General features: G+C 40.3%; 1 protein-coding gene across 1 annotated transcript in view; it reads right to left on the bottom strand.

The window, feature by feature from the left end:
- Window positions 1-17,703, bottom strand: part of Myd88 (myeloid differentiation primary response protein MyD88) — a 61,130-nt gene that overhangs the window by 34,455 nt on the left and 8,972 nt on the right. Inside the window, exons 3-4 of the mRNA XM_067119354.1 lie at window positions 15,968-16,152; window positions 9,853-9,957 (exon numbers count right to left, since the gene is read on the bottom strand). Coding sequence (XP_066975455.1) covers window positions 9,853-9,957; window positions 15,968-16,152 — 290 coding nt within the window. The remainder of the gene's footprint in view (window positions 1-9,852; window positions 9,958-15,967; window positions 16,153-17,703) is intronic.

Here is a 17,703-nt window from a genome sequence, read left to right as displayed (position 1 = left end):
TCCTCAGTCAAGACTGGCGCCCCTGGGTACCAGGAGGACGTGCAGTCCCCACCAGTGCCACCTGAGTACGATGTACAGTGGCCCCCTCGATCGGTTCCCGATCCAATTCCAGTGCCCGGCCATGCCTCAGTGCTGAGTGCCAGGGCCCCAATCAAATCTCCTTCAGGAGATGCCAAATTCCTGCCGGTGCCACTTGCATGCCCCGAGCAGGGCCAAGCTTCGTCCGTCCTGACCGACGAGCCCAAGAAACCTCTGATAGCGCCTGACTCTGCCCTAGTGCCAGCGCCAGAGCGCTACGCCGATCTCCATTCACGGGATCCAACTCAGGACCCCTCTCTCCCCCCGCCTGGCACCGCTACCAGCGCCGGTCAGAGAGACGGTTCCTCCCGACCACCGCGAAGCTCACCTGCAGGTGCGGCCTCGCAACCCGTGCCTGAGCTGGTCATCGTTACCTGCGAGCCGCTCACGCCACCCCGACCGCCTCCTCTCTGCCTCAGCCCGTCGCCGACGCAATTGCAAGTCAGGATTCTGCCATATCTCACTTGGCCGATGAACTACAAGAGCCGCGACGGATCATGGTAGAACCCGCACGGAACACTCCTGCGTCAGCTGTCGCATCAGCAGGCCCAGGTGGTACTCCGTGCCGCCCTCCGGTCGCGGGCCCTCCGCTTCCCCGGCCGAGGACGACTGTCCCATTAAGAAAGACTCGAGGCGAAATTACCACGGGCGTGGGACATTCCAGGTAATTTACAAAGAGCTCCAGAGCTCGCCATGGCACCTGTGCCCCATTTCATCTTTCGAAGGTCTTGGCACCCCTAATCCAGAAGGGGATGTCAGACCCTCCTCTATCTTCTTCCGTTCCTCAGGAACTGCTATCTCTTACCATCCTCTACTAATCTTCCCTTAAATTATCCCCACAAGAGGCAATTAAATACGGGATACCATTCCCCACACAATGTATAAATCATTAAGAATAACAGAGTGAGAAGTGGCACGCCCTTGCGCCCATACCTTGGCACCGGGCGTGCGTGTCAGCCCCTTCTGAAGGAGTCGCGCCCTTCGGGTGCACTTTCCTCGCCCTGGGACTGAAGTGATAGTCCGGGCCGTAATTTATAGGCGAAGGAAAATAAATTCCCGCCTAACACAATAAAACCCTCACTCTTTTTCCCTTAGCTCCTCTGCCAATATCATTTACTTTCTTTTAGTTATTTATTTATCTTTAATTTTAATGAATCGCGAGTCATAAATTCTTGCCCTTGTGATTTAAATGCCCCTTTTGTAAGCTCTGAGGGACGTGTCCCGCCTTTCATATGCGGTCAAGGTTTCCTTCAACGCCTTGGTAATTTTCCTTTGTTATTATTATCCCTTTTCCCCCTTCCATTCCTTCCAAGATCGCTGTTTGTCCTACCCCACATCTTTTGTCTGCTCGCCCGTCATAACATTGAGTTGGCAGTAGACGACAAAAATTAGCGTAGTTTAAGGTTAGCGAATTAAAACCTCGCGAATACTCTCGCCCGCATACGGCTGTCAAAAATCCGTGTGGGGCGGCTAAGCAAAAAGTACGATAAAACGAAGATATATTATCAATGCGAATATGTATAGTCATTACAGTATCGTGTAAAAGGGGATGTCATTTACAAAAATAAACGCTGTTTTTCATTTACACAGCCTCTTCAAGGCAGATTGTACTAACCGCATGCATTTTATCTAAAATTAAGTAACCGTGTATTTTAATTCTTGAACAATAACCATTTCTTTTCATTTGTTGGCCATAGCCTCATATACGTGGTCCTATAATCTTAATTAATTCACAATTGTTCGAGTCACCTCATAAAGTTACAGTGGGTAACCAAATCTAAAGTAATTATTCTTTTGCAAGTGTTTAAATCACTTTGCGTTCTGTTAACGAAAATTGTCCCAATATGTTATTAAAAGTAATGTCTCAGCTTCATAAGACCCTTAGGAGTAAAGTTCATTGCAAGGCAGAATGTAGAGTAACGTAAAGCATTTGCCGCTCATTCTTGAATATCGATGTACACACCCGAAGGAGGTATGTACATCATCTTGTATGGGGAGGTATTATGATTAGCAAGAATTCGCTAGCAAATTACCTCCCCCCCCCTCCTTTGTTGTTGTTGGTTGTTCATTTACTGCCAGCCGGCCGATCGATAGACCATCTGTCTATCGACTTAAAAACAAGGTTTAAAAGATTAAAGGCGCTCCCATTTTTGATAAAGATCTTTCCTTCGAGGCAAAAGTAATCTGGCTTGGGCGTTTCTCCTACAGGCCAAAACCTCCCCTGCGGGCAGCAGGTGCAATGAGTCAAAGCATCTGTGTTGGGCGCACCCCCCCTGTCCCATAGGAGGGGATAAAAGGCAAAAGCCCAAGGTCTCAGCACACACACGCGGGCTGGAAGATATGGAGTGAACTTGTGAAGACGTCCTCAACACCTGGCCCCATCGATGCCCTTGCATCCTAACCACGTGGCCTTTCCCAAAGTATACTTCTCCTCGTGCCCTTCAACCGTATTCCTTGAGCCCACACGCCATTGCTTGGAGTTTCGAGGAGTCCCCATCGCCTTGCCGCTTTACGGAAGCCCTTGCATCTCACCACGTGGAAGAAACTCGCCCTCGAAATCGCAAGTCATCCACGGACCGCCTTCTACGCGCCCTCGAAAATCTGCTAAGGTAAAGTGCCCTGGAAGAGCCCCATTTCAGTCACGCTTTTGTCTCGTAATATTTTCTTAAAGAGAAAGCCAGAAATCTCCCTTGTCTAATGTCCGTGCGCCTCTTGCATCGGCAGTATTAATTCTTTATTACTCCTTTGGCACCCTCAGTGCAACTTCGAATTCATTATTCTTTTGTCTATTTTCATTACTAGCGTATAATGTGCATATCTCTCATTTCAGAGGATCCTATCGTGGAAGCTTCTCGGCTGTGGCTGGAATTCCCCAGTTTCATTCAATCTACTGAGTTCCTCTTTCCCGTACTAATGTCATTTATGTAAATACACTACTTTAAATGTGCCCACGTGTTTTACGTAATATTTCCCTCAGTAACCAGAGCCCTATGCTCATATGAAATTCTCCTTTGTTTTTCCTCTTTTTTTACGTTTTCCCGTACCCACGCAGTCAGAATCACAAGGCTAAATTAACTTAAATTGTTGCTACCTGTCTCACAGAGCATATTTCAAACTAAAACCACGGAAAAACGTAAAAATATATATATATATATATATATATATATATATATATATATATATATATATATACATTTCTGCATATAAGACACCTTTAAATCATAAAATTCACCCCTGAAAATTGGGGGTTGTCTTGTACTGCCATTCTAAAAGTCTAACTTTTGAATGTTAAGTGATGTTTATCGGTAGGCTAGCCTCGGTCTTGGTGCGATAACCACCGACATACAGTACTTGAAAAGATTCACATTATGAAATAAACTGATAATAAAGGTAATAAAACAATTTTTACCTTATATATTATTGACATATCTTCATAATAAATAGCCTATTCAAGGAATAATTCCATATCAATGAAATCAACTTTTATCTATGTAAGGCCAGCTGACAAAATGTAGCCTAAATATCGAATTATGGCTGTGCTCACAGCAACCTTTATCATTTAGTAACGTAGTGTAATTATGGTAGTAATAACAATTACGATAAAATAATATTCATTTTTCAGTAAAAATTCAGGCTATCTGTAACTGTCCCGAATAATTCAGTCATACGAATGATAATTTATGTACGATAATTATCATACTTATCTTGTTGTTAGGGGTTACTTATGGCTGGCGATGAAACGTAAACAAAACAATGTTTTCCTTTTAGGCAATGTGTGTAGGAAAAACATGATATAGAATCGACTTTGTTATTTTGTTTACTGTATATACTCGTTCACGTGCGATCTAGCGCATCGTGTGACCCCCAAATTTTCACCCATAAATATTATTTTATCATGCGTCTCATGTAGCATGCAAGTTCCTTTGATGAGAGACCAAATTACTATGGACTAAACTGCTTTAGGCCATCTCTTTATCCCATCTTCTAGTTAAATGGGTTAAAAAAGTAAAAGTGAATGATAAAAGTATCATCAGTTACGTTATACTTGTTGAGTAAACGATTACAGCCACAAACAACCGAACAAGAAACAACTGTTTGCTATGAACATGGTCTAGGCCATGGCTATGAACAACCAAATCGGATAACAACAGCTCGTTTGCTTGCATTTCAACCATCGTACGACAGTAAACAATTAATGAAGTTGTGTTAAAAATAACGTTAAGTAGAATAGGACTGAAATATGTATACCCTTATTTGCTACGGAGAAAAGATCGCAGGGAAATATACTGCTAAATTAAGGCTGCAAGTTGTAGCTAAAGCTGAGAAAACATGCATCAGCAACATGGATGAAGCTCCTAACTTCGATATGCCATCAAACTCGACCATAAATAACATTGGAGAGAAAAGTATTTTAATAAAAACTACTGCACTGGGCATGAAAGAATACATTTCACTGTTGTTTTAACGTGTATGGCAAATGGGACAAAACCTTCCACCATGGCTATCTTTAAACAGAAATTGAATTGATGCCGAAATAAAAATTCCCGGAAGGTATCTTCATCCATGTTCACGAAAACCTAAACAATGCAAATGACGCAAGATCGCTATATTTATATTTTATAATACAATTACAGTAGTAACACGCAAATACATACAATATTACTGGATACAGTAAAGTACACCATAACTTGTTTAAAGATGCATATTCGGTATGTTTTTATTTTATAATAATACGATACTAATACGTGAATATTAAATACGCCAATTTTATATTTCGTGCATGATGCGGCCCCCTTAAAACTAGCTTCAAAATTAGGTCTTCAGAAGTCGCATGATATGTGAGTATATTACACAGATGGTTTTGGAATTTAGCAGTCGTCTTATACTACAGATATGAGATAAATTCATGAAAATTTGTCATAATTTTTTACCTCGTCAACCTTTACATATGACGAGGTAAAAAGTTATGACAAATTTTCAAGAATTTATCTCATATCTGTAGTATAAGACGACTATAAATTTAACACTATACATATTATATATATATATATATATATATATATATATATATATATATATATATATATATATATATATATATATATATATATATATATATATATATATCATATATTTTCATGTATAAATGACCTTTAGATATGACGAGGTAAAAGTTATGACAAATTTTCATGAATTTATCTCATATCTGTAGTATAAGACGACTGCTAAATTCCAAAACCATCTGTGTATAGGTTATCTTTTGCAATAACAGGTATTTTATGAAATATTGGTTATGTAAAGATGATGTTATTACAAATGCTGTTTACTTACTGCATCCTTAGAAATTCAAAATACCGTATATACTCACATATCATGCGATTTTTGAAGACCTAATTTTGAAGCTAGTTTTAAGGGGGCCGCATCAATTAGCGTATGTAATATTCTCATATTAGTATCGTATTATTATAAAATAAAAACATACCCAATATGCACCTTTAAACAAGTTATGGTGTACTTTACTGTATCCAGTAATATTGTAAGTATTTGCGTGTTACTACTGTAACTGTATTATAAAATATAAACATAGCGATCTTGCGTCATTTGCATTGTTTAGGTTTTCGTGAACATGGACAAGATACCTTCCGGGAATTTTTATTTCGGCATCAATTCGATTTCTGTTTAAAGATAGCCATGGTGGAGATCTTGAGAAATTTGTAGAGTTGTCTGAAGGTCCTTCGTGCACTTCTCCTTCAAAGGGGTACGAAGAAGCCAGTAGTCCAGGTAAAGGCTGATGTTTATGTTGATTAAATGAAGCCATTTGGCAAGAGAGGAGAGAACTCGGGAGAAAACTTGAGGGGCCGTGGATAGGCTGAAGCAGAGGGACAAAAACTGGAAGACTTTTCCCTGGAAGACGAACCTGAGATACGTCCTGGAAACTGGATGGATGGGGATATGAAAGTAGGCCCCTTGCATATCCAGGGTGATCATCCAATCACCAGGGTGAATGGAGGCCATGACTGACTGGTTCATCTCCATCTTCAACTTTGTCTTCGAGTCGGTAGTGTTGTCGCCTAGCACTCGCTAGGCCCGAGTTCGAGTCTCCGGCCAGCTAATGAAGAATTAGAGGAATTTATTTCTCGTGATAGAAATTCATTTCTCGCTATAATGTGGTTCGGATTCCACAATAAGCTGTAGGTCCCATTGCTAGGTAACCAATTGGTTCTTGGCCACGTAAAATAAGTCTAATCCTTCGGGCCGGCCCTAGGAGAGCTGTTAATCAGCTCAGTGGTCTGGTAAAACTAAGGTATACTTAACTTTCCTGACAGATGAGATTGAGGTGCTTCCATCCAGGACCGGTCTCCAACGCCCTGACGCTTGGGGAACTACAAACGGATGAATGTAGAAACCCTGGGAGTGAATGTCCTTGACTTCTTCTATAACTGATTTTAAAAGGAGAGACGATACCTCCTTCGAAAGGGCCAAATGTTTCTCTGAGTCTCTTGAGTAGGCTGTCAAGGAGATGGGAGAGGACACTAAAGGAGGGTTCTCTTGAGAACAGGATGCAGTAGCCCTCCTTTAGCACCTTGGCAATCTATTGTTCTGCCCTCCTGTGCCCCCATTCTCCCAGAAAAATAGAAATCTGGCTTCTAATGGGGCATGAAGGACTTTGGGTTCACTTCTTGGGCGGCAGCTTGGAGGAAGAGTTCTTAAAAGATCTTGATTGGAACTGGAGATTGAAGCGAGGTCTAACTTGCAATTTGGGATTATTCCCACGAAAGGGATGCTGCTGTAGCGGAGAGATCATCTTGGGGATGAACAACAAAGACGAGGAACTCGTAGGGGATTTAGACAACTGTGCAAGCAGGTCTTGGGTGGATTTCTTCTGATGGTGTGAAGCGATCTCTTCCATGATCGACTGGGGGAAGAGGTGAGAAGAATCCAATGGAGAAAATAACAACGTGGATCTCTGTGTAGGCAAGACTCCTCTGGTGGTGAAGGAGAACCAAAGTTCTCTCTTCTTAAGAACTCCAAAGGCGTAAAGAGCCGCAAGTTCTGAGGAGCGGTCCCTGTTGGCTCTGTCGGTACACGAAAAAACACTGAACACATCTGCAGTGAAGAGTTCATCCAAGCCCTTAAAGTCTTCTATCGTCTTTGCAAGGGCTCCAACGGTCCAATCCAAAAAACTAAGAACTTCAAAAACCTTGAAGAGGTTCTTAACAAGATGGTCCAGTTCCAATGAAGAGAAGAAAACTTTAGCTGAAGCGAAGGCTGACCAACGGAAAGAGTTGACATGGCAGGAAAAGTCCCCTTGGGAGGAGGCAGCGACTCCCAGAGAGAGAGAGCTTCCCCGGTGACATACGCCTAATATTTCCTCTAGATCAGATGAGAGTGAGGTTGGGCAAAAGTCACTCTGCCCTGCTCTCTCTTCATTGAGAGCCAGTCTTCAATATTCTTCATGGCTTTCTTAGAGGAGGAATAAAGCACCATCTTGGGAAGACGAGAGTGTTCTTCCAGAAGGCCTCTCATAAAGAAGGAAGAAACATATGACAGAGCAGCTGGGGCAAAGAAGGAAGGAAAACTCGCCAGGAGGAACCGCTGAAGAGACGCATAAGCTGAGGGGGGAGGAGGAGCATCTTGTTCGACCTCCTCTTCATCTTCCAAAGAGACAGGGACAAATCTTGAGAAGGTTTAGAAGAGGGCACTTTCCTGATGAAGCTCAAGATTTCTGAGAGTTGTTCCTTGATGGGTGCCAACGAGGGGTTGTCTGGCTCCAAGACGGAGACTTGTCAGTTGTGAGAAGACAGTTGATGGGAAGGAATCGGGTGTCTGGATGGTGGCACCAGGAGCTTGGAGTCCACAGCTGGCCGCACAGAAGCAGGTGCTGGGCACATGGGAGCAGGTGCTGGGCGAGCGGGAGCGGGAGCTGAGCATGTGGAAGCAAAAGCTGGGTGCACATCAGCAGAAGCTGGGAGCACAGGAGCCAGAACTGGGCTCTTGGGAGTGGGCACTTCAGAATGAGACAGGGTCTCGGAGGACAGACACTTAGACCGATGTTTCAGGAGTTTGGCATCCTTGGGAGAGATCGAAATAGGAGAATCCCATGGGTGTGCAGGAAGCTGAACAGAGGCAAAAACAAGGATCCACGCCAAAGCTGCAAGATCGGCAACGGGAAAGCAAGAGCCAAGTTATCCATGTGCCTTTTCAGTGGACGGGATGAATCCAAAAAGCGTCTACGATGCCCATGGTCAGAGTCTGAGTCCAAGCTTGAAGACAAGCGGTGCACACCTAGTGACATGCCTTTCCAGCGGCAGTCGGTCAAAGCCTGGGATCTGGCAACAGGCTTGACTGAGGGGGCAGCAACCACTGGGCAAACCCCACCAGCCTCCCTTGGACCTCTGGTATGCTTTCTCCCAGGTACAAGGGAGCGGGACAGTGACCTTTGTCTAGGAGCATCAAAGGGATGGGAAGCCACCTCCTCCACTGACACTTCACTTGACAGTTTATCACTAACTTTGTCACAGAACACTTTTCCCATAAGGACACATAGGGATGCCCCTATCTCCAACACTGAACTCACTACCAGACTAATTTTCTTGTTGAATCTGGACTCAATTCTGGACTCCAGACTGGCTATGGCATCGGGGTCAGCAGCACCAGTGCTAGGCACGGCAGTATGTGGAGGAATAGAGGGAGGACTGAGAATACGAGAGAATGTCCATGAGTAGAAGGAAGAGCTAGGCTAGAATCAGTCTTAGGTTTAGGGGAAGAATCTCTATTCACAGAGGCCCTACTTTTGGCTCGAGCGGCCACCTTTCTGATCCTATTTTTCCCAAGTCTATTCAGATGAGATTTGAGCACCTTCCATTTACATTCATCCCAGTCTGAACACGTATTCTCTCTCGAACACTCATGCCCCTTACACTTAGTGCAAATGGAATGTGCATCTTAACAAATCTTAGTAAGTCTAGTCTTACAGCCCTCGCTACAATGATGACAACTGGAAGTGCTAGAATCCGACATAGTTACAAAAGAAAGAATCTAATACAAATGACATAAAAAAAAGGCAACAGTTTGACACATAAAAGTGAATATTTCCCAAATTCAGCAAGCAAGCATGAACTGGCGAATTAGGCAGGATTGCTGAGAGTGATGTGCTGTCGGCAGCGCGGCATAAAATAGAATGACACTGCTGGCAGTAAGTCGCTCCTACACTCCCGTTGCACTGGGCGGGGCCTGTCGCCCACCACTTTGCAACTGACGCATCACTGCGAATTCTGAATTTAGGATGTCGTTCAAAGCATAATCGTTAGCTAAGTAATTGCTTGGTAAGTTACTTATATAAAATGATGACTGATATTTCTTTGGTTGTAATTCGCTGTACTGTTTTGCAGAAAGAACATAAAGACAGGGAGTGAAAAGAAGTCAAACAGCAGCTGCAGGTTGAGTGGTAAGTAATAATCAGAAATCAACACTTTTAATATTTCGTATAAGGCACAAATAGTTTTTGTAAAACTCTTCCTAAAAATGGCCCATTTGTCACTGGTTGTAACCAGAAAAGTAATGAATATACAAAATACTCTAAACATTCAACTCGCTGATCGTCAATGAAATTTATATGTCCTTTGAACTAGATAAACAAAAATTAAGATTAATATTACATACATTTAAAATAATGGAGCTTACAACAACTACAAGGTGTAAAGTAAAATAAGAAATATGTTAGTTATATGAAGACACACTATGATTACTCACTGACAAGAAATGTTTTCTTACCTACAGTTAAAATACTCTGGTCATATAATGAGACCTGATCGATTGGTGGTGGTGAAAGTGTCCTCAGTCCTCCAACTTCACTTTGGCATTTGTCATAATCACCATCTGAAAATCTATGACTCTTATAGTATATCAGCAAACAAGTGTTCTTACATATATATCATAGAGAAGGATATGTTATCATCCTTTTTCTATGTTATGCTCATAGCAAATAGTAATATGTAATACATTAAAGCTCGCCTGGTGGAGATATCAATCAAACTGAAACCCAGAAACCTATGAAATATTAGTTACAACGAAATAGTTTAACAGGATGTTTGAATTACCACTTTCAATTCTCAAAGCTGGCTCAAAGGGTTTGTTCTTAATTATATTTGTTAGATCTTTATATATTGCAATTTCTTAAATTTCCAAATACTGGATATACTAAAAATGATGAAAATTTGGATAAAATTTTGTCCAAAGATTGTAGAATGTTCTCCAGATCTGTTTTTCCAACCTGAAACACTATAATTTTCTCTTATTTCAATACAGAATTCCACTTCCAAACTGTATCCCAAACAATATTGTATTAACAAGCTGACACTAATGGTACCTCCTAATAACAATTATTTTGTAACAACATGTAGTTTTATCTAGTTACATTTATTTACCAACAATTTAAATCACAATTCTTCCTTCAATATGTACTCCAAACAATATGGTATTAACAACTTAGCATTAATGGCACCTCCATATAACAAAAAAAATTTGTATTAACATCTATGTTTTATCTAGCTACATTTATTTCCCAACAGTTAAAATCACATTCTTTCTTCCATGTTTATAATAAAGTACAAATTACATTAAGATAATGTAAGGGTCACAGGAACTTGCATATCAATGGAAATGCCCTTGTGTCAAAATACAAACAGAAAGAAGTACTGTATAAGTTGTATGTAAGGGAGAAAATGAGAGTATTCTATGCATAATAAAACATTACAAACTAGTTTTTTTTTCTTCTGAATAACTTCCGCTATAGCAAAATATTAAAAGGCAGATGGCAGGATAATTAGCAATTATCCCATAAGGAAAATTATGAACATTTTCTTGTTAAAATCAATTATTTTGTTATTTACCTACTGTTAAAGCTAACTAATTATGTCTTTGCGCCATTAGGTACGACCAGCATATAAAATAAAACAAAATAACACTTGGCTAATCCACTACGACTGTCTGCAATCGCCTGTTTCCCACTCGGTGGCGTCGGAATGTTTATGTTCTTGTCAGAATTCTTCATGACCACCTACTAAGAGGAGGGGAGGCTGGGTGGGTTTCCACTTTAACAGTAGTTAAGTATCCAAATAATTAATTTTATCAAGAAAATTTTCATTATTTGGAATGAATCTTACCTACGTTACAGTCAGTTGACTACCACATTAAATAAAGATGGTGGGTTAGTGCAGCCAGAGAGAGAACTTTCAGCCAAGCAAACCAAAAGGTTTTTAATGAGGGGGAAAAAAGCATCTAAACATGCCCGCTTGTTGTGTGATCCTTCCTGACAAGTGCTGTCGCCAGATGTTGGAACCACAATAGGGTGTCAGGCCCTCATAGCGAGACTTGTCCGAGGATCGTTACAGGGAAAAAATGACTAACTCGTAGAGTACTAGTGACTCCTGTGCCTGAGTCGAAAGCTGATGACCAACAGTCCAAAACTAAAGACAACTACCACCTTCTTTTATGAAGGTGAACTCTTATACGCCAATGCTCCCAAAATTCAATAGCTTGATTTCCTGACAACTAATGATAAGATGGAAACCAAGGTTACTAACATATTTGGTTCAGGATATAGCATTCCCACTGCAACGATAGGACTAAGGGCTTTACGCCCCATGCTAAATTTGAACATTTCGCAAATAATATGAGTCAGCAACAGTTACATCTCCCCTGAGCTGCATGACAACCTTCTCTAGTGAAAGGTTTTAAAGGATAAAAAGACATGCTTACGATTGCTTGATTGATTGATTATGAAATTTAAGTCTTGAAGACCAAGTGCCAGAACCCATCAGGATTATTCAGCATCATAATGAAGGTGAAATATGATATTTTAATGATAAAATAAAGTTTGTTCATACTTACCTGGCAGATATATATATAGCTGGACTTCGGAGAATACAGCTATATATATATCTGGTAGGTAAGTCTCATGAACAAAATATAAATTAATGATACGATTGACAATGAATAGGTGAATGACGACATACTAGTAAAATTCAGTGTTAAAATATGAACGTAAAAAATGAAGAATGACATTAGATAGAACCAACAAAAAATACATATATATTAAACTTTTATATTCAAAATATATATACTGAGTAAATGAAATAAATATGACTAAATCTTTTATTAAATATACTAAAATCAAATCTCATGAAAATAACCAGATTCTTTCAGATAAAATAGTCTTCCCAGTTAGTAAGTACTTTGCCCTAAGGCAATTAAATTTAGGACAGTGCACCAGCATGTGTTCAACAGATAGCTGACCACCACAGTGAGCACAAACTGGGGCAGTGACTCCCTCTAAAATATAGCTACGAGTGAAGCAGGTATGGCCAATCCTCAGCCGTGTTAGGATGATCTCAGATCTTCTGTTACGATTAAAACTCGAACTCCAAAAGTCGATACTTTTTCTAATGTTTCTGTACTTCCTATTCGTGGATAAAATGGGGGAAGTCCATCTCTGCTGCCATTTTGTACGAATGTATCGTCTGATAACTGGACGAATATCCAAATGTGACACCTTATTAGTTAAGAAATCACATCTTGCAGCATCCTTTGCTTTATTATCGGCCAGTTTGTTCTCTTCTAGACCAGTGTGACCAGGAATCCAACAAAACTTTACTGATTTGTGGCAAACAGAAAGATAAAAAAGCCATTCCTGAGTCTTTTGAATTAAGAGATGGGTAGGGTTTAACTTCTTTAGGGCTTCTACAACCAACACTCCTTGAGTCACTATATTTTACTGTAGTTCCTCATTGGATGGGTCAATATCGTACTCGGCTAGCACTCTCCTAGGCCCGTGTTCGATTCTCCGGCTGGTCAATGAAGAATTAGAGAAATTTATTTCTGGTGATATAAATTCATTTCTCGGTGTAATGTGGTTCGGATTCCACAATAAGCTGCAGGTCCCATTGCTAGGTAACCAATTGGTTCTTAGCCACGTAAAATAAGTCTAATCATTTGGGCCAGCCCTAGGAGAGCTGTTAATCAGCTCAGTGGTCTGGTTAAACTGAGGTATACTTACTTATATATTACTGTGGATTTAAATTTCGTATCACATGCAAGATTTAAAGCATCAACTATGGCTGTTGCTTCAGCAGTGATTATAGATGAGGAGGCTGATAACTTTTTTTATATATGACTCCCCCTCACACACCAATGTACATCCTACTCCATCTTCAGATTTTGTTCCGTTAGTACAGATTTTCCTGTCATTTATATCCCTCTCATCATGCTCCAAAAATTTGTTCCTGACTTCTTATTCTGGATGATCTTTCTTCTTTGTCTCTTTAATGCAGACTTCTATTGCTGGAATAAACCATGGAGGGATAGCAGGATGTTTAACCTGTAGGATCTTCCGCATTTTTATGCTTTCATCCCCCAATTCACCCAGCTGTCTGATTTGAAATGGTACTGAAGATCTAGATCCAAAAAGACTTGAGTTACACTGTTTTAAGATCTCAAAAGAAGGATTCTCCTTTGAGCTTTTCAGCTGCATGGTGTTTCTCAGACCTAGCTCATGCCTACATAAGTCCCGATTTTCGACGATTTTTGCAGTTTACGACGATTTTCAGCTTACGGCGCAGCGTCAGAACAGAACCCCCGTCGTAAACCAGAGACTGCCTGTAGTTCACAATCCTGTATTTTAGGTACCTCTTTTTAAGTGAATCTAATAGCATATTCTTTTCGACTGGCTCATTATTATTCTCAGGAAGAACAATGGTACCTTGAATATTGTTCATAGTATCATTTTTTTTTTATTTTTATATTTATGCTATCAATATTTTTTATTGAAAAATAACCTTTTGTTGTGGCTTCTATAAGCCATGTCTTGTCTTTTATGTCTAAATGCCATTTCAGTCGTAGAATGTCTGGTCAATAAATAATTTTCTAACTTGGGAGCTGATATTTTTTGGTCAGTTTCTAAGGTTAGAAACCTTGACCAACTTCCACTCCCAAAGAGGGAGTCAAGGTGAGTCACGGTTGGGTCAAGACGGTATTTAATTTTTTTCGGTGGGTTATAAGGTTTGCTCTGAACTGGAGCATAGGGTTCCAGTGTAATTAAACTAGAGTGTTTCTTGGATTTTTCAAAGCAGAGGTTGTCAGAGGAGGAGGTTCCAGCAGTCGTTAACGTGCCGAGACAGTACCATCAAAGGACCCAGGGGTACTCAAATCTTTATTTGTATTTGTCATAAAGATTTGTGGTAAAAAAATAAGAAAAATTAAACCTGAAAATTTTAAAAAGACATCATTTGCCTTTCATGAAGTTTTTTCTTCCACCAATGGCACACGTGAGAGCTGACTCCCAAATGTTCGTGTCCCTACCCTACCGCATGGGATGGCACAACATGATTAGAGTGGCCCAAGTGCAAGCCAAACCTGCTTGCTAGGACCGAAGGTATTACGAGAATACTATCATCACCACCCTGACCATATTGTGGGCAAACTGGCTAGGATGCCTGTACCCAGAACCAGAACCCCCTGGAATCCGTGGTCCAGCCCTAAAGAGTAGTTCTGCCTTTGAGATATCAATCTGCCATCTCTCAGGTCCTTACATTATTAGGTAGCTGATGGTCCTACAACAGTTCCTACTATTAAGCTTCAGATATAAACCCAATCCTAGCAAGGATATCTTTTCCTATTTATCAGGTCCAATAAATTTTTCCAAAAGAGGAAAATTCCACAAAAATTAATCCAAAGAAATATATAATCATATATATAAGACTCTTGGACTCAAACCTGGGAACAGATTTCCGAGGTTCAAGAGCCCCTCATCACGTCAAGGTGGTCCCGCATCGAAGGGGGGATGAAGAAACAAAGCTTGCATGTCTTCCCCTTCCTAGCTCATGTCTTGCTCACCTCAAACTCTGCAAGACTGGTCAAGGCAAGAGGCATTACCACTACTCCAGATGGAGAAAAACACGGGTAGCTCTAATGGGATACATACCGCTACTGGAGAGTCAATCTCCTCAGCAGCCGAAGAAGCAGCACCAATAGGAGCAGCAAGAGAACCCTCCTTCTTAGCCAAAGCTAAATGATCAAAAAACACTATAAAAGAGGGAATTCCTAGGATGTTCAACAAAGGCTTCATCTTTCACGGATAATCAATCAATGACAGGATACCTGCACCATAGCAAGAAACAACACAAGTTGTCAGAGGCAAGTGGGGTACACAGGTCAAGGTTCAACAAGAGGAGACCCTGGGCAAGGTACCCGACTCATTATCTGAAGAGAACAGTTGGTAGATACCTTACCTTTTCCACATGTCCCCCACCCCTGACCAGAGGGAGTGGTACACAAAGGAGGTAGGGGAAGCAGTACAGCATGGGTAGGAAGAAAAGAGCTGGTGGGTTTGACAGAGTCACCAGGGGAGCCCTCCTCGGGAGACTGGCAAATGCTACTTATTCATCTTCTCCCTTGTATACTTCTCCCACTGTAAGAAGACTAACCAGTGCACTCCTTACCAGGAGAGAAGCAAGCTCACAACTTACTGGTAAAAAACTACAAATACCGTGGATCAGACCCACAGGGCCATGAACTGCCCACACAAATGCTCCTGCCCCTTACAATGCCTTTGACCTTGTTTTTTCTCCATTACTGTAAAAAGAAAAAAAAAAACAACAATAAAAAGTAAATACTTGAGTTCAACAGACAGCCTAGCAGACAGCATAGCACATCTGCATTTTTGATGGCCCAAGAAAAAGAGCTTGGCACTGAAGGATACCCTTACAAGACAGCAATGGTTTTTATTTCCATAGGAAAAACATGTATTTATATTACAAGAACCTAAACACTTTTATCACGTCCCTTGCATTAAAACCCAATAATACTAAATATACAGATGTCAGCTACTTACAAATCATTTCTAGCGAGTCATCTATAACATCAAAGCGATCCATAGCTTCCAAAAATTTTAGAAGCTCACCAATGGTTCCATCTTTTGCTCTCCATTTTTGGAAAAAACATTCTGTATCAGATATTTTACCACTGCTTATACAACCTTCATCAATTTCGGCTTGCACAGCTAGACCCCTCCAATCTCTGTTGAAAAAATGAGGGAAACATAATGAGAACTTTTCCTTTCCAAGAGTACATGAATTTTCATAAAATTATTTCCCTATTACCAAACATTCATTTACCCATAACTTCACCAACACAGCAAAAAAAGAATTTCACAGTTATACCTGGTTGGGTTGGTAGGCTGTATGTTTTCTACCATCTCACTTGCAAACAGCTCAAGCGAGCTTCCAGTTATCCACTCAATTTTGTTTGTCCACTAGATTGTGGAGAAGTTGGGGATTTTTATGAACTTTTAATTATTGAAATGCATAAATTTGTTAGAAAAAATTTGTATTATTTCAATAAACTCACTAGATATGTTTTAATGAAACTCACAAAACTTGAAAAGAAATTTATTTAGTTTTCAATGGGACCATTTCCCTTCGTCAGATTGCAACTGACAATTTTTAAAAAGAGGTGCAAAAAGCTTTGTATTACAATAAAGAAAACAAAACAATTAAAATCATGTTCTCAACAGCTAAAAACAAAACATTCTGGGAGTTTTTTACATCCTTTTAATAACTTATCTACATTCATTAAATTATTTTTTATGTTATTCAAAAACAAATTAATTTAAATTCATTTTCTGTGTTGAAAATCTTAGGGTTTCAAATTATCGTAGCTTCAACACGTTTTCATCTGTGTTATCTGGCACTGTTACCAATCTGTCATCAATATTATCAAAATCTATAAAATTATTTCCCCGAGACACGTTTAAAAAAATAGTTTTAATCTCTTCTTATAATGGCATCACTAGGTTCCTCTTTTCTTAGCTCAAAGTCTACAGATTCCCTAACATAACATCTTCACATGTTCTACTTGGTAATCATTTACAAATACTGTACATGACTTGACTCTTATTTTCCAGATCCAGCTACGATCCTTTTAATACTTAACTTATTCTTGCAAACTGACTTATTTTACAATATCTGAGGTTGGTATTCAGAGAATTGTTCAGGCAGGTCTGAAGCATTATTGGATCCTCCTCCTCAAGAAAGGGTTCTTCTTCTTTCATTCTATATTATGTTCTCCTTGTTTTCTGATATAGCAAATTTTTTTTTTTAAGTAATTTTTCCTAAAATGCAAACCTGAAGTTCTTTACACAGGGATTTGGCTTGCAAACGCAAACTGTAACAGCCGTTTAATTTCCTGACAAGGTCATTAACTACCGACGGTAGGGGGAAGGCCCCGCCTACTCGTTGGTCTGCACGCCACTTTGCATATGGATTTAGCTTGCAAACATGAGCTGGAACAGTTGTTTAACTTCCAGACGAGGTCAACTACCAATGGTAGGGGGGTAGGCCCCGCCTACTTGGTGGTCTGCACTCCACTTGGTCTTTCAGCGCAGGCACCAAAATGAGAGGTGGGTGAGGTGGGACATGGATGTAAAGAACTGGGACATGAATGTAAAGAACTTCAGGTTTGTATGCTAGGAAAAATACAAATTCACTTTAAAAACTTGATAATTGTTCCTACACAAATACTAACCTTCGTTCTTTACATAGCAGACTTACCCATTGGAGGGGGGAGTCT

Source organism: Macrobrachium rosenbergii, chromosome 17, assembly GCF_040412425.1.
Source record: "Macrobrachium rosenbergii isolate ZJJX-2024 chromosome 17, ASM4041242v1, whole genome shotgun sequence".
In the NCBI taxonomy this organism is placed as follows: Eukaryota; Metazoa; Arthropoda; class Malacostraca; order Decapoda; family Palaemonidae; genus Macrobrachium; species Macrobrachium rosenbergii.
Note: the sequence above shows the minus strand (reverse complement) of the source record. Positions and strands in the feature narration are given on the sequence as shown.